Source organism: Equus asinus, chromosome 4 (genome assembly GCF_041296235.1).
Source record: "Equus asinus isolate D_3611 breed Donkey chromosome 4, EquAss-T2T_v2, whole genome shotgun sequence".
Taxonomy (NCBI): Eukaryota; Metazoa; Chordata; class Mammalia; order Perissodactyla; family Equidae; genus Equus; species Equus asinus.
The window spans coordinates 94,536,766-94,557,041 of record NC_091793.1 but is presented as its reverse complement, the minus strand read 5'-3'; the positions used below and the strand labels follow the sequence as shown (position 1 = coordinate 94,557,041).

General features: G+C 40.1%; 1 protein-coding gene across 11 annotated transcripts in view; it reads right to left on the bottom strand.

The window, feature by feature from the left end:
- The window catches only part of FMNL2 (formin like 2), a 292,532-nt gene that overhangs the window by 43,988 nt on the left and 228,268 nt on the right, over positions 1-20,276 (bottom strand). For all 11 annotated transcript variants that reach the window (XM_070507768.1, XM_070507771.1, XM_070507769.1 and 8 more), the window contains 2 exons: positions 16,911-16,987; positions 15,155-15,248 (listed from right to left, as the gene is read on the bottom strand). In XM_070507768.1, coding sequence (XP_070363869.1) covers positions 15,155-15,248; positions 16,911-16,987 — 171 coding nt within the window. The remainder of the gene's footprint in view (positions 1-15,154; positions 15,249-16,910; positions 16,988-20,276) is intronic.

The following is a 20,276-nucleotide window of genomic DNA, read 5'->3' as shown; positions in this document are numbered from 1 at the left end:
ATGCTAAACACCCTTATGAAAACTTCACTTTTCCAGATGTTTCCAAATAGCCAGATGTTTGGCATCAGGCAGACAAAGCATCCAGATGATTTTTTTTTACTTTCCGTGCATATATTTTGTTGACCTGAACAGAGAATCCTGACGTAGAAGCAAAGGGTGGTAAAACCCCCAAAGGATAACTCGTTGACATACCACACCTTAAACGAGAAATGTATTTTTATCACTCCCCTAAAAAAAGATGACCTTCATTAAATTCTAGAGAGTAAAGATCCACCATACAATTCCTCATAAGTGACATCTTTCAGAAATATGCCTAACGTCCAACTTAAATCCCTCTGGCTTCAATACAAGATTCACATTTCTTGGTCATCCGTAAGGACACATATAGATTCTTTCAAGGCTTCCACTCCTACAGGAAGACCAAAATACCTTCTAGTTCTTCAAGAGAGACTGATATTTAAAATTGCTACCTGAGAACTAAAGGACCAAGGCCTTCAGTCATCTCTGGGATGACTTACCAGTCAGACCCCTCAAAAGTAGAAAAAGGTCTAACACCATCCTTATTTCATTCATTTATTCTCATAGTTCCATCCCCTCAGCATTACCCGATTTGGTCAAGCAAGGCAGAGGAGGGGACACAATGACACATTTTTGGTGGTCATCACATGTTCACTAAACCACAGCAACAGCAGATGGTGGTAGCCGTTTAAATGCTGTGGCATTTTCACCACAGACCTTGGGACCTGAGATGTCAACCATGCTCTCCTCATGCCTGAATCACAACAAATCAATTAAATCGGACAAAGATGTGCTCTGAATTCAGAGCCCTTGAAGACAAGGACTCTTTGTTTGCTAGATCAAAGACCTCAGTCCACAACAGGCAAATGCCTCAAGTTTGTCCACTGCTCCCTCCTAACTCTCATTCACATCTCTTCTCTTTTCTTCTGTTCTCTGCCCCAATTCTGGGTCTTAATCAGGAGGGCTTGGCTCTTAGCTACCTGAAACTACTTCCACCCAGCCCAAGACGACAGCAGACAATGGATTTGGGCAGCAGTTCTTAAAGTGTGGTCTTTGAACAGGGAGGGTCCCTGAGGCCCTTCTACAGAGTCTGTAAGGTCAAAACTATTTCTATAATAATACTAAGATGTTCCTTGCCTTTTTCACAGAGTTAACATTTGCACTGCTGGTGCAAAAGCAATGGTGGGTAAATAAAACTGTCGGTGCCTTAGCATGAATCAAGGCATTACACCAGTGATCACTGAAGTCATCGCAGCCGTGCATTCTCAATTTTAAGAAAAAAGGCAGTTGCACTTAAAAATACTCTTGATGATACAATAAAAAGCAAAAATTTTATTAAATCTCAACCCTTGAATACACACTTTTTTAACATTCTACATGATGAAATGGGAAGTCTGCATAAAGTACTTCTGCTACATATTAAAATACGATTCTCGAGGAAAAGCACTTCTGTGATTATTCTAGTCGCAAGATGGACAAGCCACATTTTCATTCTTATTTGAAGGAATGACTGACAAACTACAGTTACACTGATATACTTGGCAGTTATTTTCTTGAAAATGAATAAAGTGAGCCTTTCACTTTAAGGAAAACAACTGACAATATTTGTTCCCAAATGTAAAAATTGAGCTTTCAAGCAAAAATAAGGATTTTGGAAAACTTGTATCCACCGTGAGCTTGACAACTTCCCAATATTTCAACACTTTTCTGATGAGATTGGTGGTGATAATAATGAATGTGATTTTTAAAAAATATTGTGTTATGAAATGAATCAGTATTTAGAAGATCTGGAGAATCTGGTGAATCAATATTTTCCAAGTGACCACTGCATGTTGTTACAAAATTATGCATTCATTCAAGGTGCAAGATAGGCAAATTTTAAGGTAACAGAGTACAAGAAGTTCATTAAGATAATTTCAGATTCTACTTTGCAACTAACCTTGAAGAAACTACTACTTGTCCGGTGTTCGTAGAATATAGTATCAAAAAAGAATATCCACTATTATCTGAAAATGCTGTTAAAATACTTCCTTTTCCATCTGTATATTTGAGTGGGGCTGGATTTTCTTCAACTACTTTGATCAAAACAGCACAAACGACTGAATGCAGGAGCAGATATGAGCATGCAGCTCTCTTCTATTAAGCTGGACTTGAAAAGATGTATATAAACATAAAATAACGCCACTATATGGACTGAATTATGTCTCCACAAAATTCATATGTTAAAGCCCTAACCCTCAATTCAATTGTATTTGGAAATAGGGCTTTTAGGAGGTAAGTAAGGTTAAATGAGGTCATAAGGATGGGGCTTTAATAATGGGATTGGTGGCCTTATAAGCAGAAGAAGAGAGCTGTCTCTCGCCACACACACACACACCTAGGAAAGGACATCTGAACACACAGCAAGAAGGTGGCCATGTGCAAGCCAGGAAGATGGCCTTCGCCAGAACCCAGCCATGCTGGCACGGGGATTTTCAGCCTCCAGCATGGCAAGAAAATAAGTTTCTGTCATTTAAGCCATCCAGTGTACGGCATTTTGTTATGGCGGTCCAAGATGACTAAGACAGCCACTGTTCTTTTTTTTTCTTTTGCTTTGGAAAAGAGATTTTTTAATAGAAAAAGTTAACATTAACATGTAATGAGTTGATTATGTTATTTTTGATGAAATAATTTTATCAAAATTTTAATTTCTAATATGGTAAATATCAATACGTAACCCACCTTCAAAAAACTTTTTGGGGTCCTCAGTAATTTTTAAGAATGTAAAAAACGGGTCCTGGGGCCAAAAGTTTGAGAACTTCTGGATTACAGAATAGCTTCTCTATTTCTACAAAGATGACAAATTCTTCAAACCCAAAACTTGAAGAAGCAAATAAATGAATCCCTAATAATAAAATTTCTTGCAAGATCGTTGGGGAGTCAACCATCCCTTATAAAGAACAACTCATCTGCCATCTCTCCACAAAGATGAAGTCACACCATGCAGAGACCAGACACGTTTCTCTATATAGAAAGGAGCCCTCCACCAGTTCACAAGGCAGAAAAAAGAAAGACTTCCCCTCAATTCTCATGTTTTAACAAGGCCAGGGACACTCCTTGGCATTTACCAGGTTGGACAGCAGCAGTCCCTAACTGTTCTCTGGTTGTCTCTGGGATGTGCCCACCTCTGGCACACACAGGCTCACTACAAAGCTAGATGTTCTTTTCCCAAAGCCAAGTGAATGTTACATTCCAAGCAAGAACATGAGAGAAATACAGACAGTTCTCGCCCACATTTTCTATAGGACATGCATTCCCCAAAGTGTAGGGAGAATCAGACTCAATGAATCTCCCCAAGTAAACAGATTTGTCTGGAACGCCTGATGCTACAATATCAATCAAGAACAAAGACGCAAGGAACAAAAAGATGATTCTCTTTTACCTGTGCACTATACATGTCCCTGATACCTACCACATAGAATATAGTATTTCCGGGTTTTACACCTATTCCTGGAAAATACTTCAAAATGGAAAATTCAGTGTTATTCTTAGTGGTGTACCAGTGAATCGGGAATACCACATGTGTTGCTTGTACATTTAATGGTGGGGAAGGAGCCCTCATTTTCCATGGCCAAAACCAAACTGCTGAAACAAAACAGAGGCTTGGCTCATGTTACTGTGATTGGCCATTTCCACCCTCCAGTGACGCAGAGCTGAGGGGAAAAATTCTGTCCGAGATCTCAACCTCATGATGAAGGGTGACTGACAGTGATTGTTGGCCCATAATCAGGAACCGCTGAGCCATTTTCTTCTACTGAGTGTGTTTCAGTCAATTGTTGTGAATGAAAATGAACTCTGACTATATATCGTTGGCAGCTTGATATATAGAATGAAAGATTTGGGCAGGAGCCACATGCACCACTGTGGTAGAAGGAATAAAATAAACTATAGTGAGCAGAATCGAGTCTGGGGTATGATGGAGGAGCTGGGAAAGAAACAGCCTAAATAATGACTTGAAAGCTCCATCTTTCAAACACTGCCCAAGCCGGGCATGCTTTCACAGACAGGCCTTTCCTAGTGGCAGGTACCAACAGCGTGGCCAGCGCCTCCAGCTCACCCTCCAGTTAGGGAAGCAGCAGGCTCCTGTGACACACTGCAGATGTTTCAAATGAGACTTAGGTTTAGAGACTGATGCAGCCATTTCCAGGGGGTTACTAAAGGGAACTAGGGACTCAAGTCACATTGTAATCTAAAACCACAGTGATCTATTTTTACTTCAAGCTTGTCACTCTCCTACCAACTGGCCCTGGACTTTCGTTACTTCTTTTTCTGTTTGTAAATTTTTGGAGCTATCATTTCATTTTCTAGGCATCTTGTTTTTATATCTGCAGTCAAAGAAGCACTTACCTCTCTCAGATGGGACTACTGGAATATATATGCATAACACATATGACACACACAGGCATATGTAGACAAAATTTTATATAGAGACATAGAACTGTAGAATTGGAAGGGATACAGAGACCATTAGCAGGAACTTGCACCACAAGACACCAGACCCACCAGGCATCCTCTTTGACTATCCACTGTGTTCTGTGCTGGTGTCTTCTGAGCTTCTCGCTAGCCCCTGCTAGCCTGGCCTCCTTACTCTTCTTTCAGCCTTGGAAGTTCACCTCCTTAGTCAGAATCCCTTCTTGATTTGGATCACACACACAATCCCCACTCACCTCTGTTTAAACCTGTTCTCTCATGCGTCATCTTCAGCTCAGAACCAAGAATCTGACATTGGGCATTTTACCATCACTAATAAATGAATTTACTAAAAACCTTTAATTTTGTTTGCCTGAAAAATGTTCCCAGATCATATTTGTTTGTCGTGGTTGTGCTTTCTTAATTAAATGTATACTATTTGAATAGATTCTCATTCTCCTCTTATGTCCGTCCCCATATTTCAGTGGACCATGCTGACGTCTTCAATTTTGTGGCTTCATATCCATCGTCATGGCCACAAACTTGGTCCAGCATCCAGTTATTTAACCCCTGAACCACCTGTCCTTCAAACTACAGTATTTTTCCTCTCCAATGTATTCTATGCAGAGCATGGATACTCTCTAAGACTTGGAATTACATAAAATGCCCTTCTCAGATTTCCAGAGAATCAAATGGAACAGATATAAGAGCACTTTACAAACTGTAAAGTATTATATAACTATTTGTTGCTTCCCTTTCCCCTCCCACTTTTATCTATCTTCCAACTGACACTTTTTATCACAGGTCTCAAATCTCTCCACTATTACTTCCTCAGAAGTTTAATCATGCTTGCCTCCTGTCATGCTCTATTCTGTAATATGGACCCCAGTCTGATATTTTTTCCTTGCCAACCGATACATTTATTTTGACTTCTACTGCTTCAAGACCCAGTTCATGCCAATCCCCACTCCTGTTCCCAAAAACCCTCCACCAACCAAATCAAGTCTCTTCCTTCCTTTATAATCCTACTCAAGACCTTTCCTCTCTCCTTGGGCCCCATACCAACAGCCCAGTTTGTCCTGAATTTTACTAATAACTTCAAACACTCCCATAATCTACCCAAACTATAACTGTTCCCATTAGGTCTGCTTTTTGGTGGAAAATTGAGGGTGAGTAGGATCATGTGCAGCAAGTGTTTGGTATGTGACACCATGTTATATAAGGTTGCCTGTGAGCCTTGGTGTTAAACGGATCTCAGTAAAAATTCCAAGGTTGCCATTTACTAAAGTATGTCACCAGGCCTCTTTACTCTGAACCTCTCTTTCCTTACTCCTACTTCACAGGGTAACCTGTATAAAGTCATATACACTAGCCTATCGGCATTCAGCAAACAATAAATGGTAGCCTTACTATTTCTATATATGTATATGCTTTTGTACACATGACATAACAAATATACTGGCTAGTGTTTACAACATGGAATAAAATGAAATAGATTCATGAACTCTGCTCATGACCAAACAAATAAAAAAATGTGCTTATGCTTTACAAGTATTTAAATTTCAAATGAAATCTAAACTTGACTCCCTGTGTGAGTCAAGTCAATAAGCATATTCATTGGCAATAACACCTAAAACTTTAGTTTAACTTAATATAGGGAATAAAAATATAAATATAAGCACAATTCTTAAAGTTTTGAATTATTGCTACTCTTAGCATACATTTGGTCCTTAACCAAATACCTATTAAAGTCAGTCCAGTCTTTCTCAAGGCAATAGAAATTCTTGTGGGAAAAACTCATGCCTTCTATTTTCTGTCAAACTCTCCTGATCTTATAATAGTGTTTTTTCCACGTTGAGCAAATATATTTCTTACCAACTCCCTAGAAGTTCCGAAGAATTCTGATTTTGTTTACTAGTTCTGAAGAAAAGGTGGTAACGATTAATGCCTTTATTTTTGGAGAGACGTGACACAAAAGATAACTGAGCATCTTTAGAAAAGACAAGAGAAAGCTACTCATATGAAATGCTACTAGAAGGAAAAATCTAACCCTGCACAATTTAGCCACATGAGGCATAAATGTTACTTCCCAAACATGACAAGCAACAGAAATAAACACACACACAAAACAGAAGCAACACTGCCACTCCAGACTATCTCATCTGTTTCCCTTTAGGGCTTGTTACTCTGCATAAATACACCTTTATGCTGTTACTCATAACACACACACACACATACCATACATACACACTTACATGCTTACTCATGTAGCCCTGGTTCTGAGGCTTAGCCACTGCTTTGCACTGGACTTAATGACCACTAAAATAACCTATAATCTAAAATTATTTGACACTTAAAAACAATTATTTCCATTTTCACTTAATATAAAACTACTTTAAAAGCAGCTGGAATATAGAATACTAAAGTATATGTAAGTCCCAAGATACAGACTTTTTAAGAAAGATCTTCACTACACAAGTCAGGATGGAGTGAGGGGGACAAAGAACAGGGAGTCGACTCGTTTGCACAGGAGGAAGAAACGAGGTGATCCTAAAAGACACCTCTAACATGACTCTGCAGAAATAAATGCCAGAATGGCAACTAAGTCCTGAGCGGGAACTAGAAACTCCCATTCCAGTGGTTTTGGGCCTTGGTGACGATATTGCCAAAGCTGTAAGAGTTTTGACTTGAGTTCTCTGATCAACTCACAGCAGAGTGCTTCATACCATCCTATGTACCTTCCAACCATAACAACATCGAAATGTCAAAGAGACACTTCCCAAGCGAAAGCTCCATGCGCAGGGACCTGTACCAGCCTCTGTTTCAGATTCTACGGGGTCTTAAAGTAACACACAGCCCTCACTGCTTTTTCTTGAGGCCTTTCATTGTTATCTTGCCAGAATATGAAATAAGGGCACATATGCCAACTGTTTTACAGTTGGCAAAGGGCACAGGTTTTAGAAATGGCATTTTTACAAGAATAAAAATAACAAGGAAGCAACACCCTGTTTAAAAAATGAAGTGTCTGCTACGAATGAAATAGAAAATGAGGCTCCCTGATGCATAAAATTGCACTCAGGCGTGTGGAGAGAGGGGAGGGGCACATTAAAGCCAGGCTGAAAAGCAAGCATCTCTACAACCGCTCGTCAGATACTGCAATCATCTCGTCTGTCCCCAGGTACCACTACCTCTTGTACTTCTTCTTTTATTGTTTATTATTATTATTTTTTTAGCTCCCTCAGGCCCACATCAAAGGCAAGTCCTGAAGACGTTAGAAGTGAATGAATACAGCAGCTGAGGGAGCAGACAACTGTCTGCCGGTGGAGGAAGAGGCCCAAGGAATGAGAAATGTGAACGGCAACATTTCTGAAACAAATCTCAGACCGCAACCGCACCCTGCTCTGTCAAAGTGACCTCATGCTGAGCCCAGGGCCAACTGATTTCTGAAGCAAAATGGAACAGCCATTTCTTTAGAAACTGAGAGAATCGATCTAAACAGCCAACACTTGGAGAAGACTGGGGACCATACCGCATACTGCTGCCACCTTTAGGCTACACGGCAAAATCAAGACTCTGGAATAAAGCAATGAGGTCTTTCCTGATCTGCTCCTAACTTCGTATCCCACCTTTTCTCTTCCCACACCCTGCCCCCTGTAAGACTGGAGAATCAAGGTAAACTAAAGTCCTTGAAGCTTTATTAAGATGCCATCTTTCTGTATAAAATGACCTCTTTACCTGGTGTGATAGGCTGAATAAGGTCCCCCATAAAGATGTTCATGCCCTAATCCCTGCTACTTGTGCATATTTCCCTTACATGTAAAAGGGACTTTGCAGATATGATTAAGTTAAGGATCCTGAGATGGGGAGATTGTCCTGAATTATCTGGGTGGGTTCAAACTAATCATAAGGATCATTAAAGGAACGAGGGCAAAGGATCAGAGTCAGAGAAGCAGCCATGAGTCAGGGAACGTAAGCAGCTTCTAGAAACTGAAAGGGCAAGGAAATGGATTCTCCAGAAGAACACCATCCTGTAGACATTTTATACGTCTGACCAACAGAACTGTACAACAATAAACTTGTGTTGTTTTAAGCCACTAAGGGGGTGGCAATTTGTCACAGCAGTGATAAACGAATACACCTGGTTAACTCTTATTCATCCTAAACTCAGCCCAGGCACCCTTTTCCTCAGGAAGCCTCCCCCAGAGAGCTCTGACCCCATCTGCCCGCCTTCCTCCAGCTCCTCTTGGTTGGCTGTTCCACCTCTTTGCAAAGCAGCCGGCACATCCCTTTATAGAGCCTAAGAGTGTAACTGTTGAAATATTTATCTCTTTCCTTAACTAGACTGGGACGCTCCGTTTTAAGAGTAAGGCCTATGTCTTACTCATTTTCTTATTTCCAGGGTTTATTAATATTTCTGACACACAGTGGCAGTCAAATATTCATGAAAATTTTTTCCAGTAAGTTAGCAGGACTCAGCCCTTAATCATCAGCAGGATTCGAGCCTTCACTTCCTTACTGGATGATAAAGACACAGATGATAAAGAAATAACTAGTTCATCACCAGGCGCTCTGAAATCCTATGTAAATGGCTACTTTCTCCTCTATAAAGGCTCTCAAAATATTGTTTGCTCATAAAACACTGGCTTGAGATAAGCAGTGACTAACCTTTCTATCATCAATGAACATGTTTATAAAGTTTTCAGTCCTGAGGAGAAACCAAGTATTGGATTGACTGAAGGAGAGAGAGAAAAATAGAAGAACTAAAGATATATTGGTAATTCTTGAAAAGTTATTGTATTTTCCAAAGGTGACCACAGCAGCCTCTCCCACCCCACGTGTTCTTCTGCACTGTGACGCTCACGCTCCATCACCAAGAAGTGAAGTCACTGCCTTCCCCTTTGCATCTGGGTTGTCCTTAGGGACTCACCTGTAACCATCAGAATGCAGCAGAAGTGACACTGATGACTTCCAAGACTAGCTCAGAAGACTTGTTGCAACTTCTGTCTCTCTGAATGCCTGCTCTCGGAATGCTCCTGCCTGGATGCTCTCCCTTGGAAGCCAACTGTCACACTGTGAGAGGCTCCAGCCACATGAAGCTCTACATGGAGGCACTCTGGTTGCCAGGCTCCACTAAGCTCAACCTCTGAGTCATCACAGCCCAGAAACAAGCTACATGGGTGAAGAAGCCTCCAAATGAATTCTGCCCCTAAGTTAATCAGCTCTTCCCTGATGAGGCCCTAGACATGACAGAGCAGGGACAATCATCCCTGCCATGCCTAGCCTGTCTTCCTGACCCACAACAGCCATGAGCATAATAAAACTAAGTTTGGGATAATTTATTATGCACAAGCAGTAACTGCAAGAGTCAATAAACAGTCCAAAAAAAAATTACTCTGCTTTTGCTTCTTGATCGTAGGAAGATGAGCTGGCCAAAGACGACTCTCGGTGAATTAGATTAATCTAATTCTGGCCATAGTGATGTGGTGAAATACACACACGCTCTAAAACTGTAGCTGCCATAATTTGAGATTTGAGAGAACACATTCCTTCTAGTTTAGTGAGAAACTGAAAAAAGTCCCCTTCTCTCCATGTTGACAATTTTACCACGGACGGAGTTATCTGGATGGTCCTGTGCTGGATTTATAATCCTATACCCTCAAATGTTCCAGAGGTTAGATTAGGTAGGATTAAACTCCAAGGGATGCTGGAAGCACACCAAAATGTCTGCTCTCCTTCCTGCCCAATTTGGTCCACTGTAAATAAAACTTGACAGGCTTTCTTAAATCAACTTAATAATGTGTAGCACGAGTGCTTTCAGATGCCCAGTAGCTAAACCACATCAGCTTTCTTAGGAAGCCTTCTAGCAAAAGGCGAAAAAAATAACGGCTACTGCCAAGAGTGCTGTGTACAAGAGAGCTGGTGGCCTTGAGTGACTCATTTCACAAGGCTCCATCTCTCCGCACGGAAGGTCAAAAGTGGGAAGGAGTTGGGACTTTAATAACCAAACTCAGGCCTCAGGCTTACTTGGTAAGCCAGATGCTGTCATTTTGGAAGCAGATGAAAACACAGTTATAATCGATTTGGAATTCTGATGAATTCCAGGTGCATCTCTCAGCAGCCTGGGGGAGCTAGTAGCTCCAAGCCCTCAGAGGGTTTTATTACTAGTGTCAGAGGAGGCTATTCCATTGCAGAGTCTACGGGGTCTCCATACTTCTCCCCTTTGATTTGAAATGGGAGCACTTATTTGCCACACTTTCGGGGAGACACTCTTAAAGGCAATTTCTCAGATATATTAAAGAACGTAATGGAAAAAATTAAGAAGACTAGGAAAAGCTGAGGAGAGCAAGGTCCAGGTAGAAGACCCCAAGGTTGCTAAGGGAAATTGGATTACAGATAGTATTTATAACTCTAAAGTGGGCGCTAGTTGATGTCCTTAACCAGTAAGAGTAGTTTTATGACCCAATGGATTGCTAGCTATGGTTCATGTCATTTGGGAGAAAAGAAAAAGCATGACCAGAACCCCAAATAGTGTTTATGGTGGCTCAGCTTCAAGGGCACAGCCTGAGAGTCTAGCCACATTTTAGGAATGCCTGCCCATTTTCCAGGCCTGTTTCTCCAGGCTCCTTGTCAACTCTATGCATTTCTCAGCATTCTTCCAATCAACTCTTTCGTCTGTACGTTAGAGTCAGTTTCTGCTTCTTGCAAACAAGACCCTGAACTAATAGAAATACTGAGTAAACTTTACTTCCAAATGTATTTTTTTCTGTCGGCAGGCCAAATGCTCAAAAACATATTGCCTTGTAACTAAGAAAGTATCAATTGAGGGAAGATGGTAATATGTCTTTCCACATGGCTAAACTAGCCAATAAGGAAAACCAGATGACTTCCTTGTTCTCACCGTGGTCCTCAATTCAGGACCATAAATTTCTATGAGGAGATGTTTCAACACCAAAACCAATATTAATTCCGTTAAAAAAAAATTTTTAAGACAAAAGAATTCAAGGAGCATAATGGTTGACAACAGTTTAATCTTCATCTACTCACTACATGAGTAGGCATGTCACAAAACATGTCTGGTACAAGTTTACCATCTGAACTTATGTCATTAAAATTCATTTATTGTCATATACACTGAGGTGATGTATGTGCTTGCTCAGTGACATCAGGCTTAGGCCCCAACCTCCACACTCACCAAAAGCAAGGTCTTTGGTTTATATTCTTCCCACCAACAGATCCATTAAATTGGAAGTGCTTCCTATTTTTCTAAAACATGTACTTCAGATATTCTAAGACGTAGCAAGATTTCTTTGCCAAAAAAATAGAAACCAAACTTGCTGGGGCTGTGAATATTAATTGAAATATGAGAAATTGATGTAATCATACATAAAAATCTATCAAAAGCTAAAAGATACCTTCCTTCAATTCACATTTGAATTAATGAGTAGTGGTCAAATAGGAATGGATTTGTTGGCTCTAGAAGCAGAAGGGGGAAGAGTCCTGCTACATACTTAAGATGTGTGGTCTTTAAATTTCCTTTTAGCATCTGGTGTCTCAGCTCTGTTCTAACAATGATCAAAGCCTCAAGGGTCTGGCTACTCCAATGCATATTACTTTACTTGCAAGAATAGATACTGATGTCTGATGCTGAACCACCCTTCGCCAGTCCTCCCAGTGAAAACAGGGATAATCCCTTCATCCCTCTTAAGGAGCTGGGGGGAATCCCAACTTACTAAATGGGATAAAAAGCTTTACAAACAATCTTGAGGGCAATGACTCTTCTCTGGCCCTCCTTCCTGGTATCCTGGTACCTAGTATGGTACTCTGTCTGCCATGGACAGCTCAAAGGGTATTACTCACTCACCAAAACCCTATCTGCACAGGCATCTGAGATCAAAAGGACGACTCTTTCTAATCAGGAGCAGCTGGCTCCCAAACCACCCTAAACCAAGAAGATTCCACTGACATTTTTGCTAAAAAGATTAAAGAGTACACTCTTCACTATGTTGTATAAGAAAAAAAGAATCCACTCACATAAACATGGGAGAAAAAGAGAAAAGGAAGGGATTTAAAAGATTTTGGGCTGTGAGTGGCACTGACTTTTTTAAAAAGCAAGATCAATACCAAGTAACACCTTTTTCACCCTAAGATTAAACAGATAAACAGGTTGATGCTCTTTTGACCTATCCATAAGAATAAAGCTTCTCAGGGGTATGCTCCTGCTCTGTCCTCATTCACAAGGCAATGAGGATTAATCCCTTTGCTTGGTCTGTCTACACAGACACCAGAGCTTGAGGTTAATGCAGGCCAAGAGCACACAGAGAACCAGCTCTGTCCTTGTCCCTTCTCCCACTTGGATTGGTTCCTCTAAGATGTAAATGCTTGTCCAAGGAGAATCAGAACTAAACACCCACCATCATTCATAAGTAATTACAGAAACAAGGCAGATTTTGGTTAAAGCTCTAAAAATTCAACGTCAAAATTAATTCAGGTCTCATGTAGTAGAGCCAGCTATTAATTATATTTAGTAGGATTACTTTTTTTTCCCCAACTAAGCACACACTGTGCCCCAAATGGCTAAACCATATACAATTCTGACATGAGATAATTAAAACTCAATTCTGCAAGTATTTATGTTCCTGTTATGCATAAGAAAGACATTATAGCTTACCTAAGAGAAAACAAACTTAACATTCATCTCATGATTTACTGGCTTTAATTAACACTGATTCTATGCAATTATAACTTTAGGACATAATTTGACCTGCAGTATAATCAGGTCACCAATAACTGTAGTGTAAGTGCTTCCAGCGTGGGAAGGATTTGGTGTGTGATGTGTTCAAATATGATCTAATGGTAAAGATTTGGGAGTTATATTATTGGCACATGCTGTTTCATTTTTCAGATTAGACTCTTCCACCCAAACATATACTTCCTTATTTATAAATGTAAAGTTTTACGTATTGATATACGCTATATAAAAACATTCATAGACAAACATTCATATACTCTTATCCCTAAAGTCTCTATTTGTTTTGGAGGTCAGAATATGAATTAAAGATTCACTATTATTCGTCAACATTTTCCTGGAACCTGAATATTTTTTCACTATCACTGAGGCTGAATAGATAAAAAGACAGTATTTGGTGGTGTCCATCGTTGGCATTAACAAAATGGATAACATCAAAACCTTAAAGCAGGAACTGGGAGAGAGGCAATTCAAATAAAGAGGCAGGAGGACTGTTTTCCCTGGTGACATTTTTGAAGCTTCCCAGCCCATATACAGAATTACCGGGTCGCTCTCTAGTACATTTGGCAGTGGGGGTACCGAGTCCAATTAAGGGGCTAGGGTGTGAGGAATGGCTCCAAGGTCCTGTCTAATTCAGGATTTCCTCCAGGAGATTCACACACAACTGAGCCCAAATGGCACCTGAAAGGGAAGTTCAGGATCAGAAGCACCAAATCCTGATCCTGGCTCTGCCGCTTATCTAGCCAGGTGACCACAGGCAAATAATGTATTTGAATTTTAGTTTATTCTTCTATACATGGAGATACTAATACTCGTCTCACAGATGTTCTTAGAGAAACAAGTGATTTCATGTGTGTACCTAGTACAGCCCCTGACATAGTAGGTCCTCAACAAATACTAGCTAGGTTCTACTCCAGAGGGTCCCAGGAAAGGTACGAGAGAGCCTGGAAGTCCCTCTGAGATATGGATTTTAATCCAACAGCATCTGGAATCCAAGGGGATTGCCAGGATAAGGCACAATCGGGCTGAGGGTCCTTCTGTAACCTGGGGCTCCAAGTGCCTTCAATTATCTTTGTAATTTCCCACCTCAAAGTAGCCTCAGATGTCAGGCACATACTAGGGAACAAACAGGCACTCTCCCCGGCCATGTAATGAGCACTCCACCAAGGGAAACTGGCTGGTAGAGCAGTGGTGACGTCTCGATACCTTGGGCGGGAGTCCTCGGGTTAATATGATCTATGTGTAATTGCTTCTTCTGTGGTAGTGATTTAGTTTCCACTTTCAACCATGCATGTCTACTGGTGTACTGTTTGCCTGGGACAGGTCACCTGATTAAGACCACAAACTGCTGAAATCAGTGTATATATTTATTTGATAAGTGTTTCATAGCATCCACCAAAGCAATGATAATACATATGATTTGAGGAAAATAAAAATGATGAAAGAGTTTGTAAAATTTACATGGTGGATGCTCAAAAAGCAACCACAATGAAAACCACATACATTTAACAAAACCTGTTTTCAAATTGGCTAGTCCATATTCTCCAAAGGAAAATGAGCACTGCAAATAGTCTTTAACTTTCCTTGGAAATGAGACACCAAAGAAAGCTTAACGCACCCATTTAAGATATTTAGACAAAGTTCATTATTTCTCCCTTACTGATGTCTTAGAAAATTAACTATTATACCCCTTAGGCCCTAGAATAAATAAAAAGGTAAATCATGGTGACAGATGTTAACTAGACTTATTGTGGTGATCATTTTGCAATATATACAAGTATCGAATCATTATGTTGTACACCTGAAACTATTATGTTATATGTCAGTTATATCTCAATAATAAAAAACACGCACACACACAAAAGGTGAATCTTTCTATTTAAAGATGTCCAAATAAAGATGTTTCTATGAGCATTCTTTTAAAACTATGGAGTATCCTACCTCCTTAAAGTTGTCAAATGCTGATAAAATGATTTCATGCCCGCCTCTGACAAGACAAACGGCTGCCAACAGTTCTAAAACAAGAGCTTTTGTTCTGTCAAAACAAGAAGAAAAAAGAAAAACACAGATCAACGAAAGTGACACAACGAATCAGCTGTTCTTTCCTTCTAAGATGGATATGATAACAACAAAATATTTGTCCGTGTATGTCCTTTAAACTTGTACTGAGACATAGTTACAGTAAAGCACATTTTTAAACCTTTAGTAACTTCTAGATATGTGCTTTATCTAGGATAGCAAATTTGGAAGGCATGTTTCCCACTCCCCAAATTCCAAATTACTCACTAATGAAAATTCTGGGAAGATTAGTCTTTTAGTCCTATCATCAGGTGACACAGTACAATATGGTTGAAAAAGTTTTATTGATGAGCTAAGGAAAATAGGAAACTTGGCAATATTCAGGAAAACAACCCATTGGTTAAATGTTTTCTTTGGTTTGAGAGTCAGAGATAAAATATTTGCCAAAAAAGCTCAAAATCAACTGAAATTAATGTCCTACATTTCGAATGTAGGAATTTGCAGGTAGTGCCATGAAAATCTCCCATGATAATGTAAGTCTCCATCATTTCTTCTTCCTATGTAGGAGACCTGAAAGGAGCTGGACTCCAGCTGTGCTAATATGAGAATATTTTCTCTGACTCAAGAAAAGAAAATAAAACTCCGTCTGAAATATTCTTAGAAGAAGAATCTTGGAGATACACGCTAAGTTTTCAAAAACAGTGTCAAAGACAGCATTGTTTCTTCAGAATAAGATCACTTCAGTATTTCATCTCTTTTCTGGAATAAAAGCTATTGCCAACCTCTAAATAAAGACTGTTTTGACAATCCACAATGTCGATTATCTTAAGAAAAATGAATAAGGACTTCCCCAGAGCAGAAAGCAGGGAAAAAGAAGCAATCAAAAAGTCACAAAAGCTTCAATCAGGAAAAATTTGAAATAATAATATTCAACAGTTAAACAGGACTTTAAGGTTTGCATTGCATTCCAAATCAGAAAGGATCTAATTTATAATCAGATTTTTTAGTTGAATTAACAGTTTGCAGATACACAGTCTACACAAAGGTATCTGATGAAAGAGAATAACATGTGGGAAATGCAGAATGCCTCACCAGAATGGAAAACACATTACAGTGACTAAAATAAACTGAGGAAGACAGGCTGCCAGAGGTAACCTGTGATGTGAATAATACATGGCACTGGCCTTTAGAGAAAGTGAATATAGAAAGAAATCTGCATGCACAGTTATTTTTTTGTTTGTTCGTTTCTTTGGTAATAAAAGCTACATACATAACGGTTGCAAGTGAAGTGCGGACAAGGGAGAGCGGCTTTAGTTAGCTTTCAGCAATAAGCGGTGTAGCTAAGTCTGTATCAAGACTCTCCTAGCCCCAGTTCTGACAACCTGGCAACCTCAGGCTCTCCAACAAATTTTGGTAATTTTGCAAGGATGCTGAGAACAGGGCCTCGAAAAGAATGAAAGCTGGAAGAGAACAGCGAAGGGCTAGAGTTGTCACCCATTGCTCAGCTGTGCCACATGTAAGAACGAAACTTAGCTGGTCTACACAGCCAAGGAGTCTACTGGCAATCTTAATTCGAAGAGCCACACTTGACAGTTTCCACTCTAACTTGGTTAAGAGTTGACTAGCTCTCTGCTTTCCCTAGTCAGATTTAGACTTGCACATTACAGAGCAAGCTTACCTGGGATTCTTGTTGTTCAAGCTTAGTGCAATCTCATTGACAGCATGAGGATGAGACATGACCATGTTGAAGCCATACTGAAATGAAGGTGGAAAAAACAAAGTATTAGCAATCAACCCGGGGCTTGCCATTGTTGACTAAAAAACAAAAACCTGAAGTTTCTACCTCATGTAATTTATACCATCATAAATGCATTTATGTCTCTAGCACATGAGTGTCTGAACATATTTTTCTATGAAAAATTTTAGGAATCATGATTATCAAGGGACCATATTCACATTCTTTATGAATGAACAACATGCTTCTCTTTATTAAAATGGTAAAAAGCCTCCAGCCCAGTGGTTCTCAATCCTGGCTGCTCATTAAAATCACCTGGAAGAGTAAAACACAAAACACTGACTCTCCAGGACCCGCCCTTGGTCAATTTATTCTGAACCTCAAAAGACGGGGCCCTGGGATCTGAATTTTTTTTAAGCTGACTTCACTGTGCAGCCAAGGGTTGACGATCACTGTGTCTAGTCCTGTCTCTGGGCAATGGCTATCAGGACCAAGAGCCTAGGAAAACCTGCCTTGTTCTGAGGCATGTTGCTCATCCTTCTATAAAACGAAGTTCAAAGTTCAACAACAGGCTCAAGAATCATTCTTGATTCTACTGAGTTGAGGAATTATTAATTCTCTTCCAAACTCACTCTCAGTTCATAACTTTTTCAACTACACTGAGCAAATATAAGTAATCAGAAAAAAACTTCTAAAAGCTCCCATCACATCAGTCCACCCACACAGATCTGTGGCTTAGCTCCTCACCTCTTCCTAAAGATGAACTCTCTCACACTCCAATGCAAGGCCTAGCCTTCCACTTGGGTCCCTGAGCCCATTCCCTCTCACCTACTCAAGAACATCAGATGCTCCAGCAAGTCTCCCATCCCCCATCATTATTTCTCCCTCTCTGATTCATTACCATTAGCATAAAAACATGACGAAAATTCTCTTAACTTACACAACAACAATGAAATCTCTCTCGATCCTACAACCTGTGTCCAGCTACTGCCTCATCTCTCTGCTATCCTTTAGAGAAACACTCATGGTTTTTCTCTAAAGCACTCATGGTCTCCCGATTCTTCTTCTAATGTCTCTTGAAACCACTCCAACCAGGCATTTCATGCCACCACTCCAACGAAACTGTTTGCGCCAAGCTCACCAACAACCCGCACTCTGCTAGAGCCAATGGCCAACTCTCACCCCTCAACTTATATGACACTAGTCACGTAAGCACTGGTCACTGAGCTGAGAACTACCTTGCCAAAACATTTCCTGTTCTTGGCTCCTAACTTCCTGGCTATTTCTTAGTCTCTCTAGCTAGGTTTTCCTCATCTCTCTGACATTTAGACAGAGTGCCCCAGGGTTATTTGTCACCTCTTTGCTTTTCTGTCTACCCCTGTTGATCTCCTTCACTCCCATAGCTTAATATACCATCTATTAACTCCCTAATTTGTGTCTCCAGCCCAGACCTCTCTGCCTTGACCTCCAGACTAGCATGTCCAACCACCTACTTAAGATCTCTATGTGGCTGTCTATGGGCATCTCAAAGTTAACATCCCCAAACAGAACCTTTCAACATAGTTCCCCAATCTGCTGATCCTGCAGCCTTCCCCATTTCAGTAGATGGCAACTCCATCTTACAGGTGCCCAAGACACCTTGGAGCCACCCTCTACTCCTCATCACATATCTAATGCTATTGCCTATACCATCAAAATAAAACCAGAATCTGGCCCCCTCTCATCATCTCTACTCTATAATCCTGGTCTAAGACACTACTAACACTCACCTAAAATTAACGCAACAGCCTCCTAAATGTTCTACCACCTATTGTCTTTGTTCCCCAAAGTCAATCCTAAACACAGAAGCCAGAGTGATCATGTCACATTTTTCCTCAGAATCCTTAAATAACTTTCTACTCATAGTAAAGCCAATGTCCTTTCATGGGCTTATAAAGCTCTACACAATCTGGACCCCTAGTCAACTTCAGATTTCATCTTCTACTCTTCTCCTTCTTTCTCATTCTGATCCAACCAACCTGCCCTTGAGCACACCAGACTTATTCCTGCCTCAGGGTCTTTGCACTTACCCTGCTCTCTGCCTAGAATCTTCTTTCCCTAATATCCCTTACCTTGTTCTCTCACATTGAAGTTGTTACTAGATGTTATCTCCGCAGTGACACTTTCCTGGCTGGCCTATTTAAAACTGAACCCATATTTTCAGTACTTCCTACTCCTATTTCCTGGTCATTTTTTCTACAGTACTTAGTCATAGTTCTCTGGAGCCAGTCTTTCTGGGTTCAAATGTGACTCCACCACTTACAAGCCATATGATCCTGGACAAATTACTTAACTTCTCCGTGTCTCAGTTCCCTCATCAGTAAAATGCAGAGGGTAATATTGCCAATCTCACAGGACTGTTGTGAGGCTTAAATTAATTAATATGTTTAAAAGCACTAGACCTATAGGAAGTACTATGCATTAGCTAGCATTAGGTAAGTGTTAGCTTTCATTTCATTATATCATCATCATTATCTGGAATGCTATCTTGTTTACCAATTTATTTATCATCTGTCTCCCCTCATTAGACAGTAACTTCCATGGGGCACTTATTTATTTAATGTCTTTGTGTCTAGAACAGGGTCTGTCCGGCAATGTTCAAAAAATATTAATCAACTGAAAGAATAAATGCATGTTTCCCTTCTGAAATTCAATTCAGCACCCTTATGTTGGGTTTGAACTCTAATACCAACTGTCTACCTATGTATTTATTGTCCATTTCTACTTGTATTCATCTGTCACTTCCATATCAATGGAAATCAAATCCTATTTTTATATTTGAATTATGTTTTTCTAATTCTAACCCCTGGTTTGCTTTTCTAACTATTCTTTTGACCCTGTCCGTTCACCCTAGACACTCCAGGCTCTAACTTCCACTTGTGGTTAGGATTAATTCAACCCCAACACTGCACTGTCTCCCCCAGCGTTTCTCAGAGTGAGGAGAACCTGCAGCACAATCACCTGAAGGAGGACTCTGTATGTTTAACAAGCATCCTCCAGGTGCTTCTTTTACAGATCAGGAACCACTGGGTCCAACAGACAGTAATTATAATTTCTTCCTATTCATCGTATAAACCTTTGAGAACCACTGACCTACCCAGTGTGTGAGTCTATTCATTCCTAGAGTTCTAAAGTTGTTCCATTACTGCCCACAACCAGCAGCTTACTCTTGTGTTTAATGGTCACAAATACCTACCAAGTAAGCTAGACAGGTTTATCCATGTAGGAGGAGAATGCCTTTCTTTTAAATACATTATAAATTATAAATGC